The sequence below is a fragment of the Sciurus carolinensis genome, chromosome 1 (assembly GCF_902686445.1).
Source record: "Sciurus carolinensis chromosome 1, mSciCar1.2, whole genome shotgun sequence".
Taxonomy (NCBI): Eukaryota; Metazoa; Chordata; class Mammalia; order Rodentia; family Sciuridae; genus Sciurus; species Sciurus carolinensis.
The window spans coordinates 107,662,411-107,678,363 of record NC_062213.1 but is presented as its reverse complement, the minus strand read 5'-3'; the positions used below and the strand labels follow the sequence as shown (position 1 = coordinate 107,678,363).

The window sequence follows — 15,953 nt, the reverse complement described above, 5'->3', positions numbered from 1 at the left end:
TGCCTTCCTTTTTTGGCTAGTGTTAATGCTTTAGTGTAAAGGTGTTCAGTAATTTCCTTTTTCACTCTGAATTGATGTTTAATGACTTTAATGTTTCAGATTCGTTACATTTCACAAACCCAAGGTCTGCCAGCTGAATATCTTCTTAGTGCTGGAACAAAAACAACCAGGTTTTTCAACAGAGATCCTAATTTGGGTTACCCACTGTGGAGGCTTAAGGTTTGTCTTCCTTACTGTATTACCCATTCCTGTACTCCCATCCCCAACTTTGAATTCAGACTTCATTTATTAAATTCTTGAGGTAGAAGAGGGAAAGGAGGTGAGGAAAGTATGTTTGCAGGAAGAGACACTTTAAAAACCATTCATTGTATCCATGTGGCCTTATCCTTAGTTAAAAAACAAAATAAGTGCCGGTTCAGTTATCTGAGATTATTTTGTATATATTGAATCAGCAGTTGAGGGGGATGTGGAGAATATTGCTCATCATTAAGTGGTATGAAGAACTAGAGAAATTTAGTAGTGACTTTCTATAGAGATTTTTCAGTAAACTTGATAAAACAATATACTTTTCAAACTGTTCTCATTCAAGCCTCGTATATGTTCCTGAAACAAGTATCTGAACTTATTCCTTTCATTTGAGAAATCAGAGTTATTTGAATAACTCTGACACTGTGCCTCTGAGCCTCTTGAACAGTGAACAGTTAGCATTTGAAGTATCAGTTCATTTCAAAGTGGCTTCACTAGAAAAATGGTAATGGCTCTTCTTACTTGACATTCTTCAGGAATTGTTGCATCATTCTTGCATGTTTATTTTAATCACTGTTGAAAGGGTGGGCAGATATCAAGATCATAGCTCTTTGTATTCTGGTTTTAATTTAGAATAAAATGTGAAAATAGCATACAGATAGAATTTTTAAAATCTATATTTTATAGACACCTGAAGAACATGAATTGGAGACTGGAATAAAATCAAAAGAAGCCCGGAAGTACATTTTTAACTGTTTAGATGACATGGCTCAGGTAAGTGTGGCAAATTTCACAAAGTCAGACATTTATGTGTTTCTTTAATCAGAGACACACTTCTGTTGGTTGTAGTAAAGACAGATTTAATCTGTTGTCTTTTTAATGTTAATTTTCAGTTTTTACAAAAAAATTAGTGTTCTGCCATGTGTTAAAAGAACATTTAAATCCTAACAGGATACTTTTAGGATTATCCCTACTCCTAAACATCCCTACTCCAAATACCCAAAATCTGAAATGCTCTGAAATCTGAAACTCTTTGAGCACTGACATGATGCTAGAAGAGTTTTGGATTACAGAACTTACTGGATTTTTGATTTTATGGTTAGGAATGCCTGACCACCTGGTAAAGTCAATGCAAATATTCCAAAAAGCTCTTGTGGTTCCAAGAATTTTGAATAAGGGATATTTAATCTGTGAGTATTTCTTTCTTTCTTTTACATTAAGCATGGTTTTATTACACATCAGTATTTAAAATACTGTTTTTTCTTGTTCCATTTTTTTCTACTGAATAATTAACTGCATAAAAACTAACATTTATTGAAAGCTGCTTATATTCCAAACTCTGTTTAAACATTTTTTTTTCCCCCAGTGGTGCTGAGGATTAAACCCAGGGCCTTGTGGTTGCAAGGCAAGCACTCTACCAACTGAACTATATCCCCAGCACTGTTTAAACAGTTTGTACTTCCTATGTTATTTAATTTTCAATAATAGAAACTTTTATATTTAAATAGTAATAATCATTTTTGCTTAATTCTTTTTTTTCAAATATTTATTTATTTAGGTACTGGGGATTTAACGAAGGGGCACTTTACCACTAAGCTACATTCCAGCCCTTTTTATTTTTTTATTTGAGATAAGGTCTTACTAAGGTCCTTAGGACCTCACTGAGTTGCTAAGGCTGACCTTGAACTTATAATCCTCCTTCCCCATCCTCCTGAGTTGCTGGGATTACAGGTGTGTGCCACCATGCCTAACTGGTGTGCCACCATGCCTAGCTGTTGCAGTTTTTAGAGATGGTTTTTATTCAGCTTTATTCTACCACTTAGGCAGCATAAGGAGTTTCCTTCTGTGACAATTATTGTACTATAATAAAAAGAATTTCCCCAGGTTTTTCTTTTCTCAAATGCCAACACTAAATATTTTCTCTGTTTTGGAAAAACAAAAGCAGATGCATTAAGTGCTAAATACACTGTTTATCTTAAGTGAAGAATTTAATATTTCTAAATTTTCCTTGGAAGGTGAATATGTCTACTGACTTAGAGGGAACAGACATGTTGGCAGAGAAGGCAGATAGAAGAGAATACATTGATCTGTTAAAAAAAATGCTAACAATTGATGCAGATAAGAGAATTACTCCTCTGAAAACTCTTAACCATCAGTTTGTGACAATGACTCACCTTCTGGATTTTCCACATAGCAATCAGTGAGTATGGTACAGTCTGGGACTTTTATCATGATATGGTTCTTGATTGAGTAACTGTCTTATATGGAACTATGAAGTTAACAGCAACTTTGGTGTTTATGTATCTGGCTTACTGATGCTTTTCTTTCTCATTGAAAAGTCACAAGATTAAAAATTAGATGTGTATCTTTCATTTTTATGATTATAAAAACTGAGTTTTTTTTCTGAAAGTGCTTGGGGGAAAAAATTTCATGTATTTGTCTTGAGTTATTTGCTATTTAAATTTCAGCATTCATTTAGTGAATCTTTAATCTCTTTCAGTGTTAAGTCTTGTTTCCAGAACATGGAGATCTGCAAGCGGAGGGTTCACATGTATGATACAGTGAGTCAGATCAAGAGTCCCTTCACTACACATGTTGCACCAAATACAAGCACAAATCTAACCATGAGCTTCAGCAACCAACTCAATACAGTGCACAATCAGGTATTCAGTAAATGATTTTGGAAACTCTAGCCTAAGTTGCATAGAGACTAGTAGGAGTGCAGGGTGAGGTAAAGAAACCAAAACCAAACTTTGTTTTGGTGGTCTTGTTACTTATTAAGAATTTTCTACTTGGCAAAAGTGATGGAATACAGAGTAAAGTGGTATACGTATCAGTTATTTGCTGACAAATGAAACAAAGGCTTAATCCATGCCCTCATAAATTTTAGCATAGTCAAATAAATGGACTGTTGTACTACTTACTGCTATTGATCTGAATCTAGTCAGATGATTCTTTCTCCCTGTTATTAGAAGGACTTTATGTCTTATCACTTTATTGAAGAGCATTTCCAATAAATTAAAGGTAGTTTTCACGTTTGTTTGCTATCTAGTGATATTTACATTTAAGTTTGTTTCTGAAGTTTGTAAGCTTTCCAGTTTCTTAACTAGGTCTACTTTCTAAATGGAAGGGCATATGAGATATAGTGGAGTATTGCATCTAGCAATTTTTGTGCAGAGGTAATTGAGGTTTATATAGCTATAATAAATACAGGATCAAAGAATAACCCCTTTTAATCCTTTTGTTTGCTTATTTGACCATATGGTAAGCCTTAAGTTTAGGGACTGAGAAAATTTCTTAAGCAGAGTTATTTCAAAGATAATCAACATTATATTTTAGAACTTTGTTCTAGGTTTTTCAGGATAGATTCTGTATATATAATATAACATTTTCTATCTTTACTTTATACCAGTATATAAATATAATTATTTTGTTTTTAGGCCAGTGTTCTAGCTTCCAGTTCTACAGCAGCAGCTGCTACTCTTTCTCTCGCTAATTCAGATGTCTCATTACTAAACTACCAGTCAGCTTTGTACCCATCATCTGCTGCACCAGTTCCTGGAGTTGCACAGCAGGGTGTTTCCTTGCAGCCTGGAACAACCCAGATATGCACTCAGACAGATCCATTCCAACAAACATTTATAGTATGTCCACCTGCTTTTCAAAGTAAGTGGGAAACTCCTATACCATATGTCTTTTAGCAGACTTGCTTGCTGTAGGTGGATCTAGTTGTTTAATTCTGATCTCTAATAAGTTTAAACTGTTTCTGATGTGATGATAACTGAAATTGGGTAATATCACAAAGTGATTTTTCTTTTTACATTTGTTATTTGTCAACTTATGATGCTATTTGACACATTATAGGAGCTCAGTTTATGTTTTCTTAATTGAAGTACCTGATACCAATTTTTTTTTACCTATTGAGACCTTGTATCAATGTCTTGTATAATCATGTATCTCCCAATATGTAGAACATATACAGTCTTGGGGAAAATTTTTGTTTTAAGCAGAATTGCTTTATCTTGAGTCTAATTTTCTTTATTATTCCATCATAAAATAAAATTATGTCCCAAATAAAAGGTTATTTTATTCTAAAATGCAAAAACCATGTTTAAGAATATAGAAATCTCTTAAATTATATTTAGTAATAAAGATCATTTATGGAACTGAAAAATTCTACAAGCTGAGATGCTTGTGTTGGGGAGGCATTAAGATTTATATGCTTCAGCTTATGACTCATATTGTTCCTGCAAGTTCTGTTAAACAGGAACAAAATAGCTGAAGAAAGAGACTTACTCCATGTGTTACAGTAAGATGTTAATTTTCACATTCCCATTCTTCTTCATTTTCTCATTGTTGTTCTGTAATCCAGTCTGTCCAGTTCCTTTTCTTCTCATATATGGGGATGTGTGTTTATTGATTGGGTAAGCCACGTAGAAGGCTAAGTTATGTTATAGATATTTCATGATGACTTGCTTGACTTTCCCAATAAAAAATCAGCATCAGTACCCTGTGGAAATAAATGGGAATTCAAGCTTGTCATAGCATTTTACATAGAAGCAGGTAGCAATTATCTTTTTTAACTTTTTAGTTTTTTATTGACTATGACTCTTGTGTTTGTTTGGTTTCTGACAGAGTCGGAGCAAGCAGAAGGAAATGAGGGGCTGGGGGAGACTGACAGATTACCGGGAGGACAGGAGAGCGATAGCGATGTAAACCAGGGAGAAACCACAGGGAGAGCCGAGGAGCAGATTCAAAATCCGTAAATGCAAATTTAGCCTAACTTACCAAATTACTTTCTACATATGCTTCATAGTAGTAAAATCTATACTTTGAGTTGCCAGATATTGAGTGATTTTTCTACTAATTTTAGCTAATTAGCCACCTCTTCCCCAACTTTTTCCGAAGTGGTTTTTACTGGAAGAATTTTCAGATGTGGGCCCTGAAGTTTACTGCTTCCTCTCAGATGATACATAAGAGTTGAAGCCGAACTTTGAGATTCCTTATATAAAACAAAATGTAAACTAAAGAACTAGGGGGGGAAAGTGGGATAATAATCCTTTTTGGTATAATTAGGTAAGTATAAGATTTGGAAATTGTTTTCCTGTCTAGGAAGTCTAAATAACTAAAGGTGCTAATAGATAAAATTTTAAATTTTTCAAAGGGAGTTTTGACATTAAGAATGGTGATAATGATACCTGGTATGTATTACCAGATGCCAGATAATGTTCTGAGTAATTTTACTTTTTAATTTATCCTCACAAACAATCCTAGGAGGTAGGTAATATCATTACTCCCAATTTATAAATGAGGAAATCCTCATCTGCCCAGCCTTATATAACTATTTATGGCAGAGCCATGATTTGAACCCAGAGAGAGGGGATTCATGATATATGCATTTTGAAATGTTATTCCATTTTGCCTTTCAGTATTTAAACTCATACAACTGTAAAGAGGCGTCAGTTGTCTTGACAGCCATCACCATATGCTCATTTCTGCCCCAGTCCTCTGGTCTAGCTTGCCCACTTTTCTTTTACCATTCATTCTTTTAAAAGATGCCTATACTTAGAGGAGGAAAGACCCTCATGAGTTAAGCAGTTTTAGTCTTCTTTCCATACATCCATGGTTCTTTTTTTTCTTCCTAAATTTAATTATTTACTTATTTTTTACAGACTGCATTTTGATTCATTGTACACAAATGGGATACATCATTTAGTTTCTATGGTTGTACACAATGCAGATTCATACCATTTGTGTAATCATGCATATACATAGGGTAATGATGTTTGTCTCATTCCACCATTTTTCATACCCCCCCTCCCTCTCATTTTCTTCTACATAATCTAAAGTTCCTTCATTCTTCTCTCACTGCCCACAACACCCACCCCCATTATATATCATGCTCCACTTATCAGGGAAAACTTCGGCCTTTGGTTTTGGGGGATTGGCTTATTTCACTTAGCTTGATTTTCTCCAATTCCATCCATTTATTTGCAAATGCTTTAATATTATTATTCTTTATGGCTGAATAATATTCCATGGTGGATATATACCACAGTTTCTTTATCCATTCATCTGTTGAAGGGCATCTAGGTTGGTTCCACAATCTAGATATTGTGAACTGAGCTGCTATAAACATTGATGTGGCTGTGTTACTGTAGTATGCTGATTTTAAGTCCTTTGGGTATAAACCGAGGAGTGGGATGACTGGGTCAAAAGGTGGGTCCATTCCAACTTTTCTGAGAATTCTCCACACTGCTTTCCGGAGTGGCTGCACCAATTTGCAGCTCCACCAGCAATGTGAAAGTGTGCCTTTTCCCCTACATCCACGCCAACATCTGTTGTTTGTGTTCTTGATGATAGCCATTCTAATTGGAGTAAGATGAAATCTTACGGTTGTTTTCATTTGCATTTCTTTAATTACTAGAGATGTTGAACACTTTTTCATATATTTATTAATTGCCTGTATATCTTCTTCTGTAAAGTGTCTGTCTAGTTCCTTGGCCCATTGATTGATTGGGTTCTTTGTATTTTTGGTGTGAAGTTTTATAAGTTATATTTAAGGGCCATATTAGGGGCTGGAGAGATAGCTGTCGGTAGAGTGCTTACCTTGCAAACACAAGGCCCTGGGTTCAATCCCCAGCACCACCAAAAAAAAAAAAAAAAAAAGGCCATATTTATTAGGGCTTGGGATGTGGCTCAGTGGTCAAGTGCTCCTGAGTTCAATCCCTGGCACCCCAAAACAAAACAAATAAAACAAAAAACCAAAAGTAACATTAAAACAAAACAACAGCTAATTCTTTTAGGTCTGAATTCAGGAAGAACCTTCCCAAAGTGTTACCTTTTGTTACTCTTTGTTTCCATTTTGTGGTGGAAGGAAAGGAGTTTTAACCTAGCTCCACTGTTGTGGCTTAGCCTAAATAACTGTAACAGTCTTATACTTAGTCACATTTGTAGGTCAGTACTATAAATTCCTTTTCCACACTCTTCCAAGTTGACCAAAATAGATACACATTTTGCTCAGGGGTAACTATTCTTTTGTAATTTTGTCCCCTTTTACTTTGTCACCCTGAGAGCCATGGGTTGAACTGTTGTGAACATTTCCTCCTAAATTTGACCTCCTCTCTTCCTACTACTTTGTTAGGAGTCTATTGGAATGACATAGTATTGAACAAGTTAGCTTTGTGTCCTAGGACAACAGACAAGAATTTTGTTGCTGGACTTTCTTATTAGGCACATTATCTGAGGAAGCATTGCTGGCAACTTTTTAGTCTTGATATCTCATTTATTTTTGCTGTTACATAAGTATCATTTTTTTAAAAAAGGTTATCATTAGGATATTTTAATTTTGATTTTACTAGTCTCTTTGTACATTTCAAGAAGATATTGTTTTGATGACAACTTGTTACTAAATCACTTATTATTGGGGTGAAAAATTAGAAGTGTGCTGAAAATAGTATTATGGATTTTGAGTTATACTTATTTGACACTAATTTAGTAATATTAATAGAAAGTAGTCGGTGATACCATGAAAATGTCAGGGATGGAGTCTTCTAATTAAAATGTTTGTATCACTTAAAATTATAGGCACTAGTGGATCAGAGGCATAATAGGAACTTGAAATCTATATATTGAAAATTTTAAATAGGTTAGGTTTAGAAGAAATCTTGGAGGGCTTCTTTTTAAGTCTTGGCAAAAATAAACAACTATCTTGAGCCTCTTTCCCTAGAATGAGATTTTCCTCTTTATAGGAGAAATTTATTCAGAATTTGTGTGAGTAGCACAAAGAAAAAGAAGAAAAATAAGACATGGTCACTGTTTTAATGGCAGCAAAGAGTTCTTGATTTTCCTAGCTATCCACAAATGAGCCATATTAAAAAACTGTCAATGACAGGAGCAGTTTTCTAAAATAAAAAGAAAGTTTCCACATGCCAAAATGTCTGCTTGTTAAATATATTTATCCTGGACATAATTTCATTTTTTCGTTGGCTGAAGATAAAATATATGACTCTGAACTAGGTTATATTTTTGAGGAATGAGGGGAAAAATTCTTTAGCCATTTTTACTAAAAAGTAACTTGGATTTTAAATTACTGAGTTTTTCATAGTTTTTTTGTTGAACCCAAAGTTATAACTAATTCAACTCTTTTCATTTAATGGATTATAGTTTTAGAAACACTTAAGTCTCCCCCCTCCAGTGTATTAAAAGATGAATGTAACATTAACTGAAGGAAGGTTGTTTTTTTGCCTCTAGTGTTGTTGGGGATGGGATGAATATTGTGTTTTAAATTTTATAATGTTAAAAAAAATTAGAATTTCCTTAAACCACCCTTCCTGTGTCACATGTCTTTGCATTAATCTAACCGGAAGGTGACCACTTCTCTACCTCTCCTCCAATTTCTTTATTTTTAACTCCTGAAACATCTGTGAATGGAACTTCTTTGTCTTAAGTGTCCAGAACTAAACTAAACTCTAAGTAGTGGAAAAGCTAAAAAGTAAACAACAATAATTTCCCAAATAGTACTCTCAGATCCAGCTAAGCAATTTCACTGTGGTACTGTTTTCACTAGCTGGGCTGCAAGCAACAACAAAGCATTCTGGATTCCCTGTGAGGATGGATAATGCTGTGCCAATTGTACCCCAGGCGCCGGCTGCTCAGCCACTACAGATACAGTCAGGAGTTCTTACACAGGTAAAAACCAGAGCAATGTGGAAGCTCAGTATTGCTGAAGTACTACTGAGAAAATCCTAGAAAATGGTATATGCTTGGAATATAAGATCTTTCTTGGTCATGATTCAGTGGTCTTAAAATGAAATATCTATAATGGAACCATATTGTCATTCCTAACATTATTGTAATTCTTCCAGTGTCTTGTAGAGATTAGTATCCAGACACTGAGAAGTGGTCATTTGAGTAAGTTTACTCTAATTTTGTGGGATGAGGTCTTCTCTCCCACAGCATTTTAAAGATATAGTACATAGTACACATGCAATGTTTTTGATTCCAAAAGATAAGGTTCCTTTTGTGTTCCTTTTACTTACTGTTAGAATTTTATCAGTTGAGAGGCTAAATCACATCAGGATGCCTCTTCTAGTATTACATTCTCTCATTCCTTGGGGGTTTTTTAACCATTGTGTATAAGGCTTTAAAAATTACACTTGCCGTGGAACAGAGAACTAAGGTGTTTGAGAAAATCATGAAGTATTTATGCAGTGAACAACTATTTTTATAAATTCTATATGGAAATATTTATGACTCACAACAAAGAAAATTCTGAAATCCAAAAACCCTACATTGTGAGCAGGAGGAGGAATTCTTGATAAATGCCTTTGTTTCATACTGATCCTCTGAGTCTGGCCCAAGAAAGATTTCTATACTTTTTTGCTTTATGCCATTGATACTTGACCTAATGGGCCAATGCTTTGCTAGTTGAAGGGGAAAAGTTGCATTCTATACATGCATTTTAGGTGATTTGAAATGACTTGTTGGTAATAACTTGGGGGGAATGAGAACCCTTCTGAATCCAGATAACCTGCCTAGGTGTTTGTTTCACTCACCTGCCTAATCTACATTTCAGGGAAGCTGTACACCACTAATGGTAGCAACTCTCCACCCTCAAGTAGCCACCATCACACCGCAGTATGCGGTGCCCTTTACTCTGAGCTGCGCAGCCGGCCGGCCGGCGCTGGTTGAACAGACTGCTGCTGTACTGGTAATTCCCCTCACTTGATTGTGTTACTAACGGAGTTTCTTTGGTTTCTTTCTTTTTTTTATTTTTTCCTGTTTGTTTTTGTTCTGTTTTCCTCTGGTTTTCTTATTTAAAAAAAAAAAAAAAATTAGCTTAGTCTTTGCAGAGGGCATGGAAGCATGTGCCATCTTGTGGCTGTGTTCTTGCTACATCTTTAATGTCTCATTGTTTTCCTCCTTAACATTTGCTGAAGCACTGTTTGACTCTGATGTTCAGTGAGGCTCTATAAAGAGCCAGTTTGATTCTTCTTTGCCAACCTTTTGTGGTAAAAGCTCTTGTTATAGCCTCAGAAGAGCTTCAACATTGTTACCTGTTTTCTGCCCTTTTTTTTACCCTCCGATCCTTGAGAATAGAGGAAACAGCCTTTAGTTGGGCTCTGCTACAGGTACCTGGATGGCCAAAATTTGAACTCGTTGGCAAGTTAGCTTCTTTCCTTTTTTGTTATTTCAAGCTTCTAAAATGTCTGTGCATATAGAAATGCTTGAGATGATCTGAATTTATTGTTTTATCAGTTAACATTAACCTTCCTTCTGTGAACATGTGAAGATAGCTCTTTTTGGCACTCATGATCAGTGGCAGCTTCTATCTTCCATTTAAAGATGTTCCCTTTGGAATGTGCTTGTAGATCACTTCGTTTATTGAAATTAAAAGTGAATTCATTTTTAGGGGTATTTGGAAAAAATTATTATTTTACAAATAGGCCTTAATACAAGAATGAAAACACAATTGACAAACTATGTGAACACTTTGTTATTAAAAGTCATTGAATATAGATGCAGTTGTAGTGGTATCAGGCTTAGAGGAAAAACAGGACTTTGAGGTGTATTTCAGGATTAGTAACCTTCAGAGTGATATTTTGGATGTGTTTTTGTTTATTTGGGGAAGTTAGAATTATTTATTTATCAGATTTCCAGTATTTCATTATTTGAAATTTAAATTTAGGTAAACATTTGAAGACCTAATTGCTACTTTTAAATCCTGATACTTTTCATCTTTCAAAGTAGTTTTAAATTTCTTTTGTTCTTTTTAAAATACTTATATGAGTGAAAACACTTCCACAAACATACTTGGTTGGAACTTGTTTGGTTTTCAGTATAAAAGTCTTTGTCATTTCCTCCTCAATTTTCTCATAAATAAATTAAACCTGAGTGCAAGGGAATCATATATATTTCCAACTTGGTCAATCCAAGCCTCTGCTTTCAGCTCACTTACCTATAGTTTTGAGATTGGGAATGTTAGTTGATACTTCTCCTTTGCTTCTTTTCTTAAGTTTGCACTAGCCATTTGCTAAGCTTTGCATATTTTTGTTCTTCCTCTGTCAAAACAGTTCGTCGCTTGGAACGCCAGATTTCTGCCTCACGTTGGAATGTTATTTCTTGCTTTGTATTAAACTACATGCTTTGTCTTGTGCAGGTGTTGGCTTATGGAAAGACGCATGGTGTGACTTAACATACTTCTCTTATTTTCTGTTTTGTTTTGTTTTGTTTTAAATTCTGCGTATGGTAGCAGACGTGTTTGCAGTTTCTCTGCTTTGAAGGCTTCTTGTTTGGAACCGGTATTTGTAACAAGTGGATCTGTTACTTGCAGAAATATTTTTAAAACAGGGTGTTTGATGGCCTTGCAGTTTGAAATTCATGAAACAGAACCATATGTACCCAAGTATTGTAGGTAATTGTACCACAGAATTCAAGTTTAAAAAGGAAACGTCCAAATCTGTTCTCATTTTTTAAGAAAATGCCAGAATTTCTATAAGATGTGCAGAAAACACATTTGTTGCTCAGTCTATTGCAAGTGACAAAGCTTGTTAAAAACTCGAACTGATGTATTTTCTTGTAGTAATTAGTTGAAGTATATTTCTATAAATGATACATAAAACAAATATATTTAGGCAACTATTAACACTATGATCCTTTCTGCATCTATTTCTTAAATATTTTATTGCTTTAATTTTTAATTCTATCATATGACTATAAATGATGATGTTAGCTTTCTCTTGCTGGCATGAGCATGTTTGTTCATCTACATCTGGCTCCTTTTCTAAGTACTACCCTTTTAGAAAGAGGGAAAAATTCTGCTCCATGTTTTATGGATTGAATTGACATGATGTCTTATCTGATTGGCATACCTCAATTTTGGCATTTCTATTTTTTAATCCCAAGGGAGTCCTCTAAATTCTTTCTAGGGATGTATATTTTACAATTGTTACAAAAATGGTACTCCAGCATTTAACCAGAGCTGACCTTTGAACTTTCAGATTCCCTACTCTCCAGTATAATACAAACTGCAGGGATCTTCATTTTTTAGCACTCTGTTAGCCAGGTTGTGGAGGTAGGCAAAAAAAAGCAGTATGTTCTCTTTGTTTTTCATATGACTTGTAGTCATGAACTTCTCTGAACTTTATTAATTACTGCAAGTTAACAATCTACAAGCAACCTTAAGATACAAAAAAATTTTTTTTCAATCTAAAAATATAAAAGGAAAAAAGAAAAAGGCAAGAATGAGTCAAGTTTGGATGTTTTTGTGTGTGTTTCCTTACAGCAAGCTTGGCCTGGTGGAACTCAACAAATTCTCCTGCCTTCAACTTGGCAACAGTTGCCTGGGGTAGCACTACACAACTCTGTCCAGCCCACAGCAGTGATTCCAGAGGCCATGGGGGGTGGCCAGCAGCTAGCAGACTGGAGGCAAGTACCTTCCATTTTTCTTTGGGAGATTTGCAAGGGCAGATTCTATAGGGTAGGAGCACTTGATGATATGAAGAGACACGGAAGAAAATAAGGGAAAATTAATCTCTATTTGAAATCCTTTAAAAACAACACTTCATATTAGCAAGGAGATGGAATTATAAGAAAAATTTGAATATAGTAAAATAATAGGTTCTAAGGTCAGGAATCCTTTGTTCCATAGTTAAAGAAAATCTTAAGAGATTGGAAATGACATAGTGAGATCCTCAAGTTTTATAATCCAGGTGCCTGACTTTAAAAATAAAATGCAGCTGTATTTAGTTGTCTTAAGCACTTTTAGCAACTGTTTGGTCCTTATTTTCCCTCGGTTTTGGGATTCATGCTTCTGTTTCCTTCTGTTGGTGTAGGAATGCCCACTCTCATGGGAACCAGTACAGCACTATCATGCAGCAGCCATCTCTGCTAACTAACCATGTGACATTGGCTACTGCTCAGCCCCTGAATGTTGGTGTTGCTCATGTTGTCAGACAACAATCCAGTTCCCTCCCTTCAAAGAAGAATAAGCAGTCTGCTTCTGTCTCTTCTAAGTAAGTATTCATTAGAGCTGATGGTTAAAACTATGCCAGTTTGAGAGACATGTTGCCCAGTATTGGAGTGTTGTGTACATACTTGGTATGAGCAGCAGGTACCTGCCAAATTGAGCAAGAGCTGACATTTTCATCTGGATCTGCATACCTGGTGTGTGCCTGGTTATAATCGTCCTTTTTCTCTTCTGCAACTTTGAATCCAGGCCACTTTTATTATACTTTAACTTTTTTTCTGCCCACTGTGCAGAGTGAAATTTAACTCTGGGGTAAAGAGCACAAACACAAAAAAATAAGTTTCTTTTGTATTTTGCTATTCTTGTCCTGCCAGAGTAGTTAAAGCCAGGTGTGGTAGGGCACACATGTAATCCCAACTACTTAGGAGACAACGATAAGAGCATTACAAATCAAGTCCAGCCTGGGCAATTTGATAAGACCTTGTCGCAAAGTAAAAACTAAAAAGTGTAGCTTAGTGGTAGAGTGTCCCTGGGTTCAATCCCCAGTACTATAAAACAAAGTAAAACAGAATTTTCAGTAAAGTGTATTAGCCTAATGGTTAGGTAAAAAGGAATCAAATTGCAAATTGGAAAGCAGTCTCAGGAGAAGATGTGCAGTTTGGAGGACCAAGAACTGATCAGTCTTTCCTTGTAAATTTTCCCTACAGATCCTCTCTGGATGTTCTGCCTTCCCAAGTCTATTCTCTGGTTGGGAGCAGTCCTCTCCGTACCACATCATCTTATAATTCTCTAGTCCCTGTCCAAGATCAGCATCAGCCAATCATCATTCCAGATACTCCCAGTCCTCCTGTGAGTGTCATTACTATCCGAAGTGACACTGATGAGGAAGAGGACAACAAATATAAGCCCAATAGGTAAGACGGATGAATGGTTCTATGGCTCTGTTGGACTTAAAATGTTGGCTTCAGGGATGGAGTACAGTTTTGACTATGAAAAAAAGGACAAAAGGAGGTGCTTTGGAAGTGTGACCTTGGATGAGTCAACCAAAATACTTAAGTTCTCATAACTGAGCATTGCTAAGTTTTCCCTAGTGTTAGACATACTCATCAGTTAAATCAGTCTTCCTGATATATAAGAGAACAGGTTTATACCAAGTTGTTTGATTACTCTGGCTTGGAATGCATGTTATACCACAGACATGATTGCTGTCCTCAAGGAGAAAATAGGTACTATAACAGAAGTATATAAATAGTTAATTAGAGTGAGTAGATAGTAAGAGGTATTCGAAGTTTATACAGTTTCCTAATCTGAACAGACTTTTTTTTTTTTTTTTTTTTTTTGCGGTGCTGGGGATCGAACCCAGGGCCTTGTGCTTGCAAGGCAAGCACTCTACCAACTGAGCTATATCCCCAGCCCCAGACTTCTTTTTAAAGAGGTACAGTGGAGGGCTGCCTTCCTTTTGCTCTCTGTAATGTGGTCTGAAAACTGAAGAATTTAAATACCAGAATATTTCCTCCTATCCTAGCACCTTCCAAGTTCTTAACTAGGCAGTTTACTGAAAGAAGTAGGTAAGTTTAAGAACTATGATACACACCTCTCTCTCAGTGTGAGCATAGTTAATTGCCTTGATTCTTCTGTGTTACATTCTTCTTTGGGCTTTTGGTGTTAGGCATATAGAAGAGGGACTAATCCTGCTTTTACCTGAGAAGGTAGGGTTCACACAGGAAAGTAACTTAGGAGACTTTACAGAGTCAGATAAAAGTAAAATTTAAATTATTCTGAAAGAGTAAATTTAGAAGAAATTTAGAGTCTCTTAGTTTAAAAGGGCTATTTGTAAGATAGTGGATTTGAAACTAAGATTTTAAAAGTGTCATTGAATTAATTTGGGGAAGAGAAAAAGTAAACCTTCCAGCGAGGGAAAGTGGTGTACTAGTAACAAAAGTTATGTATGAGTTCTAACCAGCCTGATTGCTTTGACTGGAGCCAGTCTTATTAAAAATAAGGAAAAGTTACTATGTTAGTTATCTTTTCATCACTATGACAAAATACTTGAGAAAAACGAAAGGAGGAAAGATTTATTTTGACTTACAGTTTCAAAGGTTTCAGTCCATTGTCAGCTGGCTCCATTGTTTCTGGCCCGGTAGTGACAGGTATGGCATTGTGTTGGACAGGTATGGCAGAGCAAAGCAGAAAAAGAGAGAGAGATTGAAAAAAGTACCCCCCAGTGATCAAATTCCTCCAACTAGGCCCATCTCCAAAGTTTTCACCACCTTCGTCATTTCCCAAAAGCCCCACCTGAACACTGCCACATTGGAGGCCAAGTCTTCAATACACGAGTCTTTGGGGAGCATTCCAGATCTAAACTATAACAATAAGGGAGAACTCAGCAAAAGAACCTTTTTTAAAAAATGTATGGTGAGAAGTTTGACTAGGATAGTAAGGAACCATTTGTAGTTTAGAGAGGTGATAGGAAAAAAGGTGGTGTGTGAAGAATATTGTTGAAATAACTGTGCATGAGAATGACTAACAGGCAACATGGAGTAGGTATGAACTCTGGAGTCATTTTGCCTTGGGACTGAGTTCCTGTCTTTAGCATTTACCATATTTCAATATTTTACTGCATAATTTTCACCACCACATTATTGTATGAGTATTTCTTATAGCCTCAACTTGTACCAAAGAAAGTGTAGTAATAAATGATTTTTTTTTTTTTTTTTTGGTGCTGGGGATTGAACCC

The 15,953-nt window shown here is 35.6% G+C and overlaps 1 protein-coding gene across 2 annotated transcripts in view; it reads left to right on the top strand.

Moving 5' to 3' along the window:
* Hipk1 (homeodomain interacting protein kinase 1) overlaps positions 1-15,953 on the top strand; it is a 54,227-nt gene that overhangs the window by 29,981 nt on the left and 8,293 nt on the right. For both annotated transcript variants that reach the window (XM_047550956.1, XM_047550961.1), the window contains exons 4-13: positions 100-219; positions 934-1,020; positions 2,262-2,446; positions 2,747-2,909; positions 3,687-3,912; positions 8,816-8,937; positions 9,824-9,958; positions 12,533-12,675; positions 13,083-13,262; positions 13,924-14,130. In XM_047550956.1, coding sequence (XP_047406912.1) covers positions 100-219; positions 934-1,020; positions 2,262-2,446; positions 2,747-2,909; positions 3,687-3,912; positions 8,816-8,937; positions 9,824-9,958; positions 12,533-12,675; positions 13,083-13,262; positions 13,924-14,130 — 1,568 coding nt within the window. The remainder of the gene's footprint in view (positions 1-99; positions 220-933; positions 1,021-2,261; positions 2,447-2,746; positions 2,910-3,686; positions 3,913-8,815; positions 8,938-9,823; positions 9,959-12,532; positions 12,676-13,082; positions 13,263-13,923; positions 14,131-15,953) is intronic.